The following is a 17493-nucleotide window of genomic DNA, read 5'->3' on the forward strand; positions in this document are numbered from 1 at the left end:
TGGGTGTTGTGGAGCAGGTTGAGAGCTTCAAGTTCCTTGGTATCCACATCACTAACATCACCAACAAACTAGAATGGTCCAAACACACCAAGACAGTCATGAAGAGGGCACGACAAAGCCTACTCAGGAAACTAAAAAAAATTGGCATGGGTCCTGAGATCCTCAAAAGGTTCTACAACTGCAACATCGAGAGCATCTTGACTGGTTGCATCACTGCCTGGTATGGCAACTGCTCGGCCTCCGACCGCAAGGCACTAGAGGGTAGTGCGTACGGCCCAATACATCACTGGGGCAAAGCTGCCTGCCATCCAGGACCTCTACACCGGGCGGTGTCAGAGGAAGGCCCTAAAAATTTTCAAAGACCCCAGCCACCCCAGTCATAGACTGTTCTCTCTACTACCGCATGGTAAGCGGTACCGGAGTGCCAAGTCTAGGACAAAAAGGCTTCTCAACAGTTTTGAACCCCAAGCCATGAGACTCATGAACAGATAATAAAATGGCTACCCGGACTATTTGCATTGTGTGCCCCCACAACCCCTCTTTTTACGCTGCTGCTACTCTCTGTTTATAATATATGCATAGTCACTTTAACCATATCTTTTTTATTTTTATTTTTTTATTTCACCTTTATTTAACCAGGTAGGCTAGTTGAGAACAAGTTTTCATTTGCAACTGCGACCTGGCCAAGATAAAGCATAGCAGTGTGAACAGACAACAACACAGAGTTACACATGGAGTAAACAATTAACAAGTCAATAATACAGTAGAAAAAAGGAGAGTCTATATACATTGTGTGCAAAAGGCATGAGGAGGTAGGCGAATAATTACAATTTTGCAGATTAACACTGGAGTGATAAATGATCAGATGGTCATGTACAGGTAGAGATATTGGTGTGCAAAAGAGCAGAAAAGTAAATAAATAAAAACAGTATGGGGATGAGGTAGGTAAAAATGGGTGGGCTATTTACCGATAGACTATGTACAGCTGCAGCGATCGGTTAGCTGCTCAGATAGCAGATCTGATAGCAGATATCTACATGTACATACAACCTCAATCAGCCCGACTAACCTGTTCCTGTATATAGCATCGCTACTGTTATTTTTCACTGTCTCTTAACTGTTGTTTTATTTCTTTACCTACCTATTTTTCAACTAATACCTTTTTTGCACTGTTGGTTAGAGCCTGTAAGTAAGCATTTCACTGTAAGGTCTACTACACCTGTTGTATTCAGCATTTCACTGTAAGGTCTACTACACCTGTTGTATTCAGCATTTCACTGTAAGGTCTACTACACCTGTTGTATTCGGCGCACGTGACAAATAAACTTTGATTTGATTTGTTGGTGTCTGTTACAGTGGTGGGAACTAGACCAGTGTGTAAGCTCTGATCTATGAGAGAAATGGCAGTGTGGTGTGTATGTGTTTTACTGTATAAAGCTGGCATTAAGTTGCTTTTGTTGGAATGTGGTTATGAACATGCCTACATAATTCACATTGTTTAGTTGAGGTGACTAGACCAGTCTGACTACTGTGGCTGAGTTAGTGTTACCGCTGAGTTTGTGTGTTATCACAGTGTGTGCGTGCGCGTGAGTATATGCACAAGTGGTGTGTGCATCGTGTGTGTGTGTGTGGTCCCCTACCTGATGGAGTCTCTCATGACATAGTTCAGGGCTCCCATCTCCTGTGGGTGGTTGAAGCTGGGTAGATGGGCCCCCAGGGCCTCACAGAACCTCTCTGCCTCCTCCCAGGACCGCTTACGACTCAGCCTCTCCTCGTGGAACACCTGGCACAGCATAGCCACGGTTACCAATACTAACACACCAACACCCTACGGTAATGTTGTTATAACACACTAACATACCGCAATCGGGTCACCATGAGACCTCAATGTGCAACGACACAGTAACTTAAACCAACAAGGTCACAAAGGCGCAGTGAGGGGACACATGCTGCGTCATTCATTTCAAGGACACACACAGGCCTACACACACCTTGTAGCAGTAGGAAATGCCAGGCCTGGATGTCCATCCATCAGGACAGGGGAGGTTAGGGTCAGGCTCAGGCTCTAGGGGCTGTGGAGCGGCGATGTCTCTCTTACAGATGGAGCCAGCTTTAAACATGGTGCAGTTCTTTACCACCCATTTACCCAGAGGCTTGGCTGTGGACATCACTGCACAGCCCCCTGCTAGGGCTGAAACACACACACAGACGCACACGTAAGTAACTCGCATACACACATATGTAACACACACAGACACACACGTAACTCACGCACACCCATCAAGCGTTTCTCTCCATTTCGCATCACTAAAACCCCAACAGGGTTAAACCCTTAAACCCAAATACAGAATACTTCACAGTCTGGACTAACCTGGTTCAAACCAGCCCCAGTTGGTGTATGCGACGTTGGTTCCCGAGCCATCTTGAGTGACCCACTGGTACTCCCCTGTAGTCTTTATGTCCTGGAGGCCAGTCCAGAAATACTGTCTCTTTACGTTAATCTCTTCCACAAGGAGTCTATTGATGAAGGCCTGCTCGAACCTGGGGAGAACACATTGAAGAACGATTGGATCTGCGTCCCAAATGGCACCATATTCCCTATGTAGTGCACTACTTTTGACCTTACACCTGTATAAGAGGGAACAAGACAATTAGCGAGACCACGCCGAGTGTGGAGAGTTCATGTGGAATGCTGTTGGGTTTTGGCACCCTGCCAAGGCAATTTCTCAGAAACACAGCATTTCATTTACAGTGACTGGAAATGAAAGAGTTAAATGGAAAAATGAAAGAGACAACAAGGAATGGCTGTACCTGTTGTTTATGGTGAGGTCACACCTGTCCTTGAATGACACTTCTTTAGAGTCCACTTTGTAGCACGAGTTCCCATGTCTCCTCCAGTCCTTCAGGAAGGGGAAGAGATGTAAACAAAAACAAAAAAACAAAATAAATAATCATTGAACTGTTCCTCTAGAGCTAGATGCTCTTTGTTGTTTGTCCCCAGAAACAAATACAAAATGAGCAAATGAAACAAATGAAATCCATCAAAAGAGCTCAACAAACTCCACAAGGTACAGCGTGTCCTGGGAAGAGGAGGTTGGGGCTGGGGGAACACTGCTTACCCCTTCAGGAGGGCATCCTGTCGTAGAAGACTCGTTCACCTCTCCTTTCTTCTGACACATGAAAGGCAGCTTCTGGCCACAGCTCCTAACCCTCCAGCCATGAGACTGGACAACAGAAAAAGGAGATAAAGGCATTGATCTAGAGATACCGTACATAAACTTCCTAAAAATGCCCAACATATATGGTCTGCTATGAGTACAATGTCATGCTGATGCTATTAAGTGACCAATGGGACCTGCTGTCTATTTCTTAGCAAATTTTTAAAACATATCCATAAGTAGCCAAGCCAAGGTCTGTTGTAGGCTAAACCATTTCGCCAATTATCACACACACACACACACCCACAAACACGACACACACACCTCTCCGGAGTAGGAGACGCAGCCAGAGTCTCCTGAGGGTTGGATAGGATGATTTCTGTCCCAGTAGGTGAAGGAGACTGGTGTCTCATCAGCCCAGCTAAAGATGGCTGGGTTCCCCGTCCCCATCAGACCGATCCACACGTCCAACACAACATCTAACAGGAGGCCACCACAACATAACACTGCCTTTAACTACTGTACAGCAGCTTGATCATTGATTGATTGATTCTGATGATCGAACATACAGTTGAAGTCGGAAGTTTACATACACTTAGGTTGGAGTCATTAAAACTCGTTTTTCAACCCCTCCACAAATGTTTTGTTAACAAACTATAGTTTTGGCAAGTCGGTTAGGACATCTACTTTTTACATGATACAAGTCATTTTTCCAACAATTGTTGACAGATTCTTTCACTTAAAATCCACTGCATCACAATTCAAGTGGGTCAGAAGTTCATACACTAAGTTGACTGTGCTTTTAAACAGCTTAGAAAATAATGGAATGGCTTTAGAAGCATCTGATAGGCTAATTGACATCATTTTAGTCAATTGGAGGTGTACCTGTGGATGTATTTTAAGGCCTACCTTCAAACTCAGTGCCTCTTAGCTTGACATCATGGGAAAATCAAAATAAATCTGCCAAGACCTCAGAAACAAAAATGGTAGACCTCCACAAGTCTGGCTCATCCTTGGGAGCAATTTCCAAATGCCTGAAGGTACCACGCTCATCTGTACAAACAATAGTACTCAAGTATAAACACCATGGGACCACACAGCCCTCGTACGGCTCAGGAAGGAGATGCGTTCTGTCTCCTAGAGATGAGCGTACTTTGGTGCGAAAAGTGCAAATCAATCTCAGAACAACAGCAAAGGACCTTGTGAAGATGCTGGAGGAAACGGGTACATAAGTATCTATATCCACAGTAAAACGAGTCCGATATCGACATAACCTGAAAGGTCGCTCAGCAAGGAAGAAGCCACTGCTCCAAAACTGCCATAAAAAAGCCAGACTACGGTTTGCAACTGCACATGGGGACAAAGATCTTACAAATGTCCTCTGGTCTGATGAAACAAAAAGGTGCAGGAGGGACTGGTGCACTTCACAAAATAGATGGCATCATGAGGGAGGACAATTATGTGGATATATTGAAGCAACATCTCAAGACATCAGTCAGGAAGTTAAAGTTTGGTCGCAAATGGGTCTTCCAAATGGACAATGACCCCAAGCATACTTAACAAAGTTGTGGCAAAATGGCTTAAGGACAACAAAGTCAAGGTATTGGAGTGGCGATCACAAAGCCCTGACCTCAATCCTATAGAAAATGTGTGGGCAGAACTGAAAAAGCGTGTGCGAGCAAGGAGGCCTACAAACCTGACTCAGTTACCACAGCTCTGTCAGGAGTAATGGGCCAAAATTCACCCAACTTATTGTGGGAAGCTTGTGCAAGGCTACCCGAAACGTTTGACCCAAGTTAAACAATTTAAAGGCAATGCTACCAAATACTAATTGAGTGTATGTAAACTTCTGACCCACTGGGAATGTGATGAAAGAAATAAAAGCTGAAATAAATCATTCTCTCGACTATTATTCTGACATTTCACATTCTTAAAATAAAGTGGTGATCCTAACTGACCTAAGACAGGGCATTTTTACTAGGATTAAATGTCAGGAATTGTGAAAAACTGAGTTTAAATGTTTTTTGCTAAGGTGCATGTAAACTTTCAACTTCAACAGTACATAAAACAGCCAAAGCCTCTCACAGAAGATAACAGAGCATTTCAACTAAGTATCTCTGACCAATGGCATGTCTTCCCCACACAGCACAACCGAAACGATGTTATCTAACAGTATTCCACTGTAAAATGCTTTAGATGCTTAATGATAAGCACTATAATGCCTTACCTTGAATCATGACTGATACCTATCACTAGAAGTCTCTAACCATGCCTCAGGACAATACAATGCCATACACGACAATTGTGGTTGGTTTCTCTGAGCATGCAGTGTACCTGCATGGAACTGAGTGCTGATCATCTCCATGCTGTCCAGGCTGTGTAGACTGACCAGGCCTCCTCCGATGGTCTTACAGTAATTCTCGGCCTGAGCAAACATCTTCGGTTCATCCTTCACCAGCTTGTAACAGAACATGTTCCAAGGGGCCCAGCCCTCGTCACATATGGTGGATTTATACACCAAAGGCTCTGCAGAGGAAAAACAAGATCAAGAAAAGATAGATAGAAATAATATTGTGTGAGTTAAAAGGCCAGGATGGCCTGACATGTAAATCAAACATTTGAGCACTTGGAAGAGCACGCCAAAGACAACAAAAAAAAACTGTGTGAAAAATACACGAGTTGAGATGCAAAGCTAGGATGGTCTTAAAATGTAGTGTTTCAGCACCTTGGTAAAGCGCTACAGAAATACAGGACAGAAATACAGTGTATCTAGTTGGTGGATAAAAGAGTAAGACCTTCCCTATTAATGTGATAAACTGGTTGACTCTTACCTGTTGCTACCGACTGGGTGACGTTGACGTTTTTCTTACAGATGTAGGGAAGTTTTTTATCGCAGACCTCACTCTCGTAGTAGTTTTTCGAATTCATGAATCCACAGTCTGACTCCCTTAGGATCGATGTGTGTGGCATTGCTACACACACACACACGCACGCACACACACACACACACTCACACTCTTAGTTTAGCTTTCCTAAGGAACCAGGAAATCAGTAGTTACTTCTGTTTGTTTATCAAAGTTAGCAGGCTTGCTCATTGATCCTGCTTTGTGGTAAACTCCTCGGTACTGAGGGTGAACAATAACGCAACCCAGAGAGGGTCAAAGGGCTCTGAGTAAGGACAGTGACGTCATCACCACTCTGACAGAGCAGTCCAGTCCCAAATGGCAGCCTATTCCCATATACAGTGCACTTGTTTTACTAGGCCACATGCTAATGGTTATATACAGAGGCCCATTCAGGCAAGTTGACTTGTTATTCAAGCTCGTTCACGACAATCCTCAAGCACACACACACTGCCTGTCCCTGTGCAGTGCTGCGTCCAGTCACAATGACCCTGCCTGCCTTCTCACAACACAACACTGGCCTCTTTGTTTCCCTGGTGGCATTGTGACACAGGCTGGAGAATGAGATGGGTGCCAGGCAGTAGGGTGGTATGATTGTGGCATACCTGTACCAACCAATGCTTCTGCCATGGCTGTATCGTTGTACTATAAATAGTTGTAACCTAGTTGTGACATTGCTATAGCCATATATGTACCATAAGTTGTACCATGGTTATTACATAGTTGTACCACAGTTGTACAAAGTACCATGCTAAAGCAGTGCGTCTGTGTGTCTGCATGTGTTGCGTCCTCACCGTTGTCCCAGCGCACGTCGTTGAAGGGTGAGCCGTCTGACCACTGCCAGCCCTGAGACGTGTCCAGCTGGTGTAGGCCGATCCACATCTTGTCTGGCCAGCTGTTATGGGCCACGTCCACTTCAGTCCACACAGAACAGAGACGAGACCAGATTAGACAAGCTAAATCTAGCTACAAAGTAGATGACAGAATCTTCATTTTTACAGCCCTTGTGGGCATATATCATATCGGCAATTAGTCAATAAAAAACAGCTATGTTTTACCCCCTCTTAACAGTCAGGGAAATAGGTTCCTTATGTCTTATAAACTGTGTTGATAATAGTGTAATAATGATGGATGGTAATGGCCAAGTATTTCCAAGTATTGTAGTGCCAATTACTTCAAAGTAAGTAGTATGTGCCAAGTGGGTCCAATCTTTGCAGTACATGATTCATGTTACTGTTCCTGTAATGCAGGTTTGGGATGTTTGTTTTGTATGAATGTGGCCATAGACAGCCACTATAGCGGAAGGCAGTCTTACAGATGGGGAAGGCTTGGTCCTCTGAGCTGGAGACGCTGAGCAGGTCAGCTCCCTGGCTGCGACAAGAGTCCAGCGCTTCCTGCCATGTCACTGCGACCTGGGACACAAACTCATAACAGGGTCCCCCCTCGGGGCCATTGAACAGGGCCTTGCAGCCTTCCTCTGTGAGAGAGATCAGAGAGGGGATTCAGCATTGTGGTAGTATGTGTGTGTATGTCAGGGGGTTGTGTGCATATCCAGCAGTGCCTCTGAACAAGTTGTTTTGCTACAGCATTTCTCAACTATCATCCAACAGACAAATGTAGCGTTACATATTTCAGTAAAACGTATTGTTAAATATATGCCAAATAAAAACAGTGTCTGAACTCCACACATGTATTTCTAAACTGAGTTCCTCACAGAGGACTGACATCGTCAGACACTGGAAAATGTCGTCCGTCAAAAAAAGACTTATATCACACCAAACATGCCAAAGTGAAAGGATCGAAGGACTTTGTGGGTTCAGAGCAGTCTCTCCTTGCTAATCTGGGGCATTCAAAGATGGTGGAAGTTAGCCGTCTGGCTCAAAAGACTGGGTTCGGAGCAGAGTTGGGGTCAAGTCAATTGTAATTCCAGTCAATTGCGGAAAATTATTTGCACTCCTATGGACAAATTCCACATCCTTAATTCAACTGAGGGGAACTGAGATAGAATTGAGCCCAATCTTGACTCAAAGATCTTTCTACGTCCTTCTCTTAAAGGGAAACTCCAGCAAGAGTATTAGACTACTTAAAGGAAAACCCCATCCAAAAACGATCTTCTGGTATTTGTTTCATTAGTCCGTTGTTATATATAATCCCAAAATGTTTTGTATGTCAGCAATCGGGCAACTGAATTTGATTGCTGTCAGAAAGTTACAACTGACCTATGAAACAAATACCAAAAGATAGTTTTCGGATGGGGTCCTTTAAGTACTCTATTAGTACAAGTTCCAGTAATCATTATATGTGAAGGGAAACGGTACAAGACGACTAGTAGTAGATTCATTCCAGAATTATGATTTATATCTATAATAAAAAGAAGAAAACTTGCCATGTTTTAGACAATATCCCATATTTTTGTCAGCATCATAGTCGGAGGTTGTGGAACACCAGTATAGTTCAGATGATTGGTCGTCGGGGAGGCACTCGTGGTACCAGCTGCCGTTGTAGTGGAAGGGAAACTCACAGGGCTCCCCGGTCGACGTCCCATTGGTGGTGTGGACAACTATGGGTAGAGGAGAAAAATAATTAGAATGAATCCCATGGCACCCATTTCAAAGTAGTTTATTAGGAATATCGGAGTTGGTATTCAATCTGGACACATCTAAAGATATGACCTCGCACAGTTTGACTGTCAACTCAACTGGATTTAGTATGTAGGACCGGTCTGTGTACAGATCCTTAATGTAGGACCTGTACACAGAACACATTCATTGAATACAAATGCTGCTGCTTTCAATAGAGAGCCAGAGTTTAGATCATGTTAAACTGTATCATTTAGCACAAGGCCACTGGCAAACAACTGGCATACAGTGCCATAGATACGATTTCAAATGGAACAGGGTCAAGGGTATTTATTTAATGTGATGCGCAGGGGGCGTCAATTGGGTATGGCACAGTATGGCAGCCACCATACCCTAGTTCAACACCAACAATTTAAAATAGGCGACTAAAATCATTCCAATGCGGATTCAAATGCAAATGCAATTTAGCGATATTAGCGGGCTAGTTTTAGAACCATGTGGACAGCTCTGGGGCAGGCTGTTTATCCGTAGTAGAGAGCATGTTTCGGGACGCGTCGGAGCGGGAGGGAAGGCCTCAGTGAACAACGCAGCTTTTCTCCCAAAACAATGCAGAGGTGGAAAATGGCTGAAGATAGCTAGGTAACTGCTGTTTGACTTGACAGGGAACTAAACTCTAGTTTTTTATTCCCGGTGCTGAGCTAGTGTGTAGCAGTTAACTGCGGTATGACAATGCGACTGAGGCGAATGAAGCTGGGCGAATGAAGCTGCAGCAGCCAGGGTGATAAAGGCTGGAGTCAATTCAGCTGTTCTCCAAATTGCATTTGAGTTTTTCTTAAAGTGTGTAGAAATGCAGCAAATGAGCTTCGACTTGATAAAAAAAGATCACTTTGCCCCTGTCACGTTGCCATACCCTACGTTTATTCCAAATGACGGCACTGTGCAAACCTGATGTAGTTAAAGTGAAAATGAAAGTAAGTGTGTTCATACAGGCCTTGCTGAGTCATATTAGCCATGTCGACAGTTACAAGGAAAACCCTGGTAATTCTGGTTGGAAAGATTCCCCTTCAATTCCAAACGGAACAAATGAAACGCGTGACTGCCAAGCAGAGCTCTGTACAGTGCCCCTGAACATTAGCATACAACAGACCATGCTAAATCTATTGTCTCCAAGTGATACAGGATGTTGTTCATAAAGATATTAATGTAAAGGTCCTAGGTACACTGCCGTTCAAACGTTTGGGGTCACTTCGAAATGTCCTTGTTTTATAAAGAACATTTTTTTTTAATTGTCCATTAAAATGACATCAAATTGATCATAAACACAGTGTAGACATTGTTAATGTTGTAAATGACTATTGTAGCTGGAAACGGCAGATTTCTTTATGGAATATCTACATAGGCGTACAGAGGCCCATTATCAGCAACCATCACTCCTGTGTTCCAATGGCACGTTGTGTTAGCTAATCCAAGTTTATCATTTTAAAAGGTAATTAGTCATTGGAAAACCCTTTTGCAATTATGTTAGCACAGTTGAAAACTGTTTTCTGATTAAAGAAGGAATAAAACTTATTTTAGCCTTCTTTAGACTAGTTGAGTATCTGGAGCATAAGCATTTGTGGGTTCGATTACAGGCTCAAAATGGCCAGAAACAAAGACCTTATTTCTGCAACTCGTCAGTCTATTCTTGTACTGAGGAATGAAGGCTATTCCATGTGAGAAATTGCCAAGAAACTGAAGATCTCGTACAACGTTGTGTACTACTCCCTTCACAGAACAGCGCAAACTGGCACTAACCAGAATAGAAAGAGGAGTGCAGGCCCCGGTGCACAACTGAGCAAGAGGACAAGTACATTAGAGTGTCTATTTTGAGAAACAATCGCCTCACAAGTCCTCAACTGGCAGCTTCATTAAATAGTACCCGGAAAACAGTCTTAACGTCAACAGTGAAGAGGCGACTACGGGATGCTGGCCTTCTAGGCAGAGTTGCAAAGAAAAAGCCATCTCTCAGACTGGCCAATAAAAAGAAAAGATTAAGATGGGCAAAATAACACAGACACTGGACAGAGGAAAATTGGAAAAAGGTGTTATGGACAGAAGAATCTAAGTTAGAGGTGTTCGGATCACAAAGAAGAACATTCATGAGACACAGAAAAAATGAAAAGATACCAGAGGAGTGCTTGACGCCATCTGTCAAGCATGGTGGAGGCAATGTGATGGTCTGGGGGTGCTATGGTGGTGGTAAAGTGGGACATTTCTAAGTGTCCCCAAACCTTTGAACGGTCGTGTATATCTAAGTTCAGTGCATTCTTGTAAAATGTGGCTAGAGGTTTTATACATGTAAATAAGCATAGATAGGCCTACATGAGATGAGAAAAACTATGATTATTCTATTCTATTATGTCCTATTCTATTCCATTAGGAGAATAAGCCGCTCAGAGGACAGAACACACTCACTGCGCATCGGCCGCTGGCAGATATTATTGGTCGACTCATCCCTCCTCCAGGCATCTGAGGAGTCGCGCTTGGCACTGACCAGCCCGTCGGTCACCGTGAGGCCCATCTGGTACACCGTATAGATGGCCTCGTCCAGGCAGCGCCACAACAGCATGACGGCCTCCATGACGCCACAGCTGAACAGAGACAGGGCCTTGGTCTTCACCTCCAAACCCAAGCACTGGGACGTGCCCACGTGGAAGAGACGGTGGCCGGACCCCCACTTCCACTGGGACCCCCTGGAGCCGTCACACTCCCCCAGGGTCACGCTGAACCCAGACCCTGCAGACTTAGCCTCTGCTATCCCGGAAACTCCAGTCCCAGACGTGGACATAGCTACCAGGCACTTTCCTGTGCTCACATGCTGGATGGTGAAGGTGTCGTCACCTGGAAATTATCAAAAAACACACAGTTGAAGTCAGAAGTTTACATACACCTTAGCCAAACACATTGAAACTCAGTTTTTCACAATTCCTGATATTTAATTCTCAGCTTTTATTTATTTCATCACATTCCCAGTGGGTCAGAAGTTTACATACACTCAATTAGTATTTGGGAGCATTGCCTTTAAATTGTTTAACTTGGGTCAAACGTTTCGGGTAGCCTTCCACAAGCTTCCCACAATAAGTTGGGTGAATTTTGGCCCATTCCTCTTGACAGAGCTGGTGTAACTGAGTCAGGTTTGTAGGCCTCCTTGCTTGCATACGCTTTTTCAGTTCTGCCCACACATTTTCTATAGGATTGAGGTCAGGGCTTTGTGATGGCCACTCCAATAATTTGACTTTGTTGTCCTTAAGCCATTTTGCCACAACTTTGGAAGTATGCTTGGGGTCATTGTTAATTTTGAAGACCCAACTTTAACTTCCTGACTGACGTCTTGAGATGTTGCTTCAATATACGCACATCATTTTCCTCCCTCATGATGCCATCTATTTTGTGAAGTGCATCAGACCATCCTGCAGCAAAGCACCCCCACAGCATGATGCTGCCACCCCCGTGCTTCACGGTTTGGATGGTGTTCTTTGGCTTGCAAGCCTCCCCCTTTTTCCTCCAAACATAACGATGGTCTTTATGACCAAACAGTTCTATTTTTGTTTCATCAGACTAGAGGAAATATCTCCAAAAAGTACGATCTTTGTCCCCATGTTCAGTTGCAAACCGTAGTCTGGCTTTTTTATGCCGGTTTTGGAGCAGTGGCTTCTTCCTTGCTGAGCGGCCTTTCAGGTTATGTCGATATAGGACTCGTTTTACTGTGGACATAGATACTTTTGTACCTGTTTCCTCCAGCATCTTCACAAGGTCCTTTGCTGTTGTTCCAGGATTGATTTGCACTTTTCGCACCAAAGTACGTTCATCTCTAGGAGACAGAGCACGTCTCCTTCCTGAGTGGTATGACGGCTTCGTGGTCCCACGGTGTTTATACTTGCGTACCCTTGTTTGTACAGATGAACGAGGTACATTCAGGTGTTTGGAAATTGCTCCCAAGGATGAGCCAGACTTGTGGAGGTCTAGAATTTATTTTCTGAGGTCTTGGCTTATTTCTTTTGATTTTCCCATGATGTCAAGAAAAGAGGCACATAGTTTGAAGGTAGGCCTTGAAATACATCCACAGGTACACCTCCAATTGACTCAAATGATGTCAATTAGCCTATCAGAATCTTCTAAAGCCATGACATAATTTTCTGGAATTTTTCTAGCTGTTTAAAGGCACAGTCAACTTAGTGTATGTAAACCTCTGACCCACTGGAATTGTGATACAGTGAATTCTAAGTTAAAGAATCTGTCTGTAAACAATTGTTGTAAAAATGACTTGTGTCGTACACAAAGTAGATGTCCTAACCGACTTGCCAAAACGATAGTTTGTTAACAAAAAAATTGTGGAGTGGTTGAAAAACGAGTTTGAATGACTCCAACCTAAGTGTATGTAAACTTCCGACTTCAACTATAAGTAAATATAGTGATACTATAGTCATAATAAAGTTTTAGTAAATATAGTGACATCACTACATCACTATTTTATTACGTTTACAATATATTTTGTATCACTATTCATTAGAATGCTTGGTTGATATCTACCATGTCCCATCTAAATGTCAGTTTAGCTGCTGGTTATCTTTGCCTAAATAGTTCAGCTTGTCGTGGAGGCAGCGGACCAAGATGATGACATTTCAAGGCATCTCAACAACAGTCAGATAAGCATAAAAAATGATCTAGAAACGCCAGGGGTCTATTGGGCCTGTGCTTATCATGGTCTCCAACATTGATTGCTGATAATATTCTCAGTCATGTGGCAGCCTTAAATCCATGAACCATTCTACCAACAATACAGAACTGTTTTATCGTTTCCTAATCTGGACTAAAGAATTGAATTGAATTAAGAGGCCAATTAAAAACAACTGGTATGATGTTTCACTCCGAACTGGGTGTGATGTTTCACTCTGAAACACTTTTGATGAGCTGAAAATAGCCTTTATTTTTCAACAATTAGATACTGTATAAAATGTGCAAATGTGAACGTGCATGTGTAATAAGGAAGACCATATAAGGAACTATTAAACAGTAACAACATCAAATTAAATGGTTTAATTCTCCATAACGTGTTGACATGAATTGCTAGACAAACCAGGAAGAAAAACTCAACTGACAGTAAAACCATAAATGATATCACGTGTACTGTGTAATATGTTAGCCGTTGAACTCAGAAACATGACAGAATGCATATGAGTTGAACATATTCAGCCTATGATGAGTATGAGATTAGATATTTATTAGATATTTATAAACTGGTACAGCAACACTGTGTCTAATTAGGTGGCCTACGCTCATTAAAGAGAGGCTAACCGGGAGAGAGAGAGAGAGAACAGTACTTGACCATGGGGATATGATCGTGCAAACTGTTTTTACAGTTACAACAACAACGACCAAATTCTGCAACATTTGGATCACTTCAACTGCGTGCAACCTTGCAGCAATGACTTTGCAACATTGTCCCAACAGACTCAATAGGGCTGCACATTTTAAACGCGAGAGGGGTTTCAAGACGTCATTCTTTTAATCCTGACGGATCTAGTTTATGAAATGTTCATTACGCATTTCGAAAGCAGATGAGGAATTTGATGGGCCAAAAACGAAAATAAACCAAAGTCCACATATGGCTTTAAAAAAAACAAGTTGATTATACGGCAAACGTACGTTACTTTCTGCTTTTGAAATTTAACAAAGGGGCTTGACGTCCCATTATTGAGCCTAACCCCCCCCCCCCCCCCCCCCCCCCCCCATTCAAAACAATAATAGGCTACCACGGAGCCTAAGTAGCAGTTGAGTCTATGGAAACGCGATAATCTTTCAACGAATTTAGCCAGTTATGCGGGCATGCCTAGTCCCATGCCTAGTGATGACAATGGAAAGCACCTTACTTACCGGAATATGTAGTTGACGCGCAACTTCCAAAACAAATAGTTTTATCCCAAAATAATAAGAAAAAACATAGGTAAACTGCTGCTTGAAGTGTCATTTTATCCATGGTTATAATACCACGGATTCTCTATTCGGATTCATACGTCTCCAGTAGCCAGCCGACAGTTTGCGCATACCCAATTCTGCGTTTCAAAGTAGCACGAGCCTACTTCACAATTGTTGACTGACAGCTGGTTGACTAACCTCTATTCCCCTTCCTAGGCTGTTACGGGTTTCTGCGCGTTGTCCCATGAAAGATTGCGCGCTTGTGATTCGCCAACAGTCGACTACGCATCACAGACCACTCCCAGTCCGCGAACTGAAAGTGACAACTTCATTGATGTTATTTTTCAATATAATGCACAAATCACAGTATTATGCTGAGTCAATCATAAAAGACACTGATAAATAAAGAAAAGTATGTTGATGCTGCGTCTCCAACTATCTTAAGCCGCTGTCAATTCTCTCAAAGACGAGCAAATAAGAACAGCAGTGAAACATCATGCAGTGAATCATCTCAACCACGAAGCCTGCATTCTCAGCCAACAACAACAGTCAGGCCAGCCTGTAGAGGCCATTGCCAGACAAAGGATTTCTCCCAAATGGCACCATATTCCCTATATAGTGCACTACTTTTGACCAGAGCCCTATGGGTCCTCTTCAAAAGTAGTGCACTAAATAGGGTATAGGATGCCATTTGGAATGTGCAGAGAGACCCACGACTCCCTCCTCCACATGATATCACCCCTGCCCTCGTCCCACACCACAGAGCATCACAATGCAAATGACTCATTTCAAAGCTAATATGGTAGAAATAAACAGGATAAAGACAATACTCGGATACCACCCCCACAGTGCACTGCAGACCATCTCAATGCAGATGACTCGTTTCAAAGCAAACGTGGCATAGCAAGACACAGTTCAGATACAACTTGGATACAGCTTCATTTTGTTTACACTGAAGGCACAGAGCATTTGTTATGAACATTATCAACAAAAAATAACATGTTCAAGCATCCGTGATATCCTCTTGCATGTATTTCTTTCCACGCAACAGAAAACCCATACGTCAACATATTTCGTATCTAATAACTCTGTGTACCCAATATACAAAAACAACAACAGGTAACACAGCAAAGGCTGTACCTCATAACAAACAACCCACACATGAGTCTACTTAGAATACGGGATTATTTCTCAAAGAGCTACCATTTACATAACAGTACTTTGTTACATCGTTTTTGTTTCATCTTTTGTTCATTTGTTTCATTCTGTACTCCTACATTGTGACAGACGTGTGGACCAAATGAACAAAATGGAAGTGAATGTCAAAATATTGTTCTCGTAATGATAAATAATAAAACATAAATAAATGCCTGCATTTTCTCTTAATTTTTTCTTCACTTCCTCTTATGAATATCATGCATGTACTTATAAACGACTTTAAAAAATACTGTGAGGGTGTGAGTGTGTGTTCTGTGTGTAGGAAAATACGCAATAAACAACAACAACAAAAATTAAAAACTAAAACATAATCTTTCCCGTGTTGCATTGATGGAGTTTGGTGCAATAAAGTGGTAACAAAGAAACCCTGTACTTTAATGACAAGTTAGATTTCAAAAAAATAACTTGGAATTGATTTGGGGTCTTATTTCTGTTCATGAATAAAATACATATAAGATGACTACAGAATGTATTGCAAAAAGCATGACTTTGTCTTTGCTGTAAAGAACAACTGAATCACGGCCATTGTTATCTTAAACAAAGAAGAAAATTGTTTTGGTCCTGTACAAGGCATTACAGAAAACTAAGTCATCACTGTGGGAAAGACTTGTACTCACAAATATAGTGGGTACCAGCATTAGTGGGAGCAGTTGGCATTGTACCATAATAACGAAACAACCTTGCAGTGCAAAGAATATCGATCCATTTTCAAATGCCTACATTAGAATGCCAAAGTACTTGGGATAACAGCTCTAGTCCTCTTTAAGACGAAACTTACATCACACGAAGATGCACTCCCTCACTCTCAGCCACGCGATTGGTCCTTGATTCATCAACTACTTGTATAAAGCACAGGAGGTTGGTGGCACCTTAACTGGGGAGAACGGGCTCGTGGTAATGACTGTAGTTGAATGGTATCAAAAACATCAAACACATGGTTTCCACGTGCCTGATGCCATTCCATTTGCTCTGTTCCAGCCATTATTATGAGCCGTCCTCCCCTCAGCAGCCTCCTGTGGATTCAAGTGGATAAAGCTAATTGGGCTCTGACATCCTGCTCTAAGTTCCCTTGCTGTGGTCCATGTCAGACCCACACAGAGGCATACCATTCTTCACAGTCATACAGAGTTCGGCCCATTTCCATGCTTTACCCAACTTTAGAGAACACCACCATTTTGCTGTCTCTAATAAGTCCTATAGCGCATCTGGAAAAGGCACCGTATTCCCTATATAGTGCACTACTTTTGACCAAAGCAGTGCACCTAATAAGGGAAAGAGTGCCATTTTGGACACAGCCCTATTCTCCAGAGTGAGCTTCCAGATCTGCGATGAGAACATTTCCATCGGAGTCTGTGGCCTGGGAACTAGTATGTCTGTAGTACGCGTTTCCCAGGGACGGCAGTCTGTGGAAGCGCGTCCTGTTCCTCTTGTAGACGAACCAGAGCACCGCCACCAGCACGGCGAAGATCAGCATGGCCACCAGGACCGCGGCTGGGACGATACCGTGGTGCAACCCTGGAAGAGACACAAAGGGGTGAGTTTACTGGACATTGAAGGCTCATGGTAGAGGACATTGTTAGTCATGGTAGAGGCTGGTCCCAAGATACCTTGAGTTGCCAAATGATTAGAATGTGCATGAGAAAAACAGCATAACTGTTAATAGGCTCAATTAAATACCTA

The 17493-nt window shown here is 42.9% G+C and overlaps 2 protein-coding genes across 3 annotated transcripts in view; both read right to left on the bottom strand.

The window, feature by feature from the left end:
• The window catches only part of LOC139413025 (lymphocyte antigen 75-like), a 36330-nt gene extending 21516 nt beyond the window's left edge, over positions 1–14814 (bottom strand). Inside the window, exons 1-13 of one of the 2 annotated variants that reach the window (XM_071160002.1) lie at positions 14554–14814; positions 11095–11520; positions 8448–8621; positions 7377–7538; positions 6856–6975; positions 5990–6130; positions 5493–5684; positions 3483–3637; positions 3120–3224; positions 2812–2900; positions 2372–2541; positions 1992–2191; positions 1641–1783 (exon numbers count right to left, since the gene is read on the bottom strand). In XM_071160002.1, the coding sequence (XP_071016103.1) occupies positions 1641–1783; positions 1992–2191; positions 2372–2541; positions 2812–2900; positions 3120–3224; positions 3483–3637; positions 5493–5684; positions 5990–6130; positions 6856–6975; positions 7377–7538; positions 8448–8621; positions 11095–11520; positions 14554–14656 (2180 nt within the window). In that variant the 5' untranslated portion in view covers positions 14657–14814. The remainder of the gene's footprint in view (positions 1–1640; positions 1784–1991; positions 2192–2371; positions 2542–2811; positions 2901–3119; positions 3225–3482; positions 3638–5492; positions 5685–5989; positions 6131–6855; positions 6976–7376; positions 7539–8447; positions 8622–11094; positions 11521–14553) is intronic. The other variant, XM_071160003.1, reaches the window with a different exon arrangement.
• A 705-nt stretch (positions 14815–15519) lies between these two features.
• Positions 15520–17493, bottom strand: part of LOC139413027 (secretory phospholipase A2 receptor-like) — a 30728-nt gene continuing 28754 nt past the window's right edge. The window contains 1 exon segment of the mRNA XM_071160005.1: positions 15520–17328. Within this exon segment, the coding sequence (XP_071016106.1) occupies positions 17111–17328 (218 nt within the window). The 3' untranslated portion in view covers positions 15520–17110.

The sequence above is a fragment of the Oncorhynchus clarkii genome, chromosome 7, assembly GCF_045791955.1.
Source record: "Oncorhynchus clarkii lewisi isolate Uvic-CL-2024 chromosome 7, UVic_Ocla_1.0, whole genome shotgun sequence".
Lineage (NCBI taxonomy): Eukaryota > Metazoa > Chordata > Actinopteri > Salmoniformes > Salmonidae > Oncorhynchus > Oncorhynchus clarkii.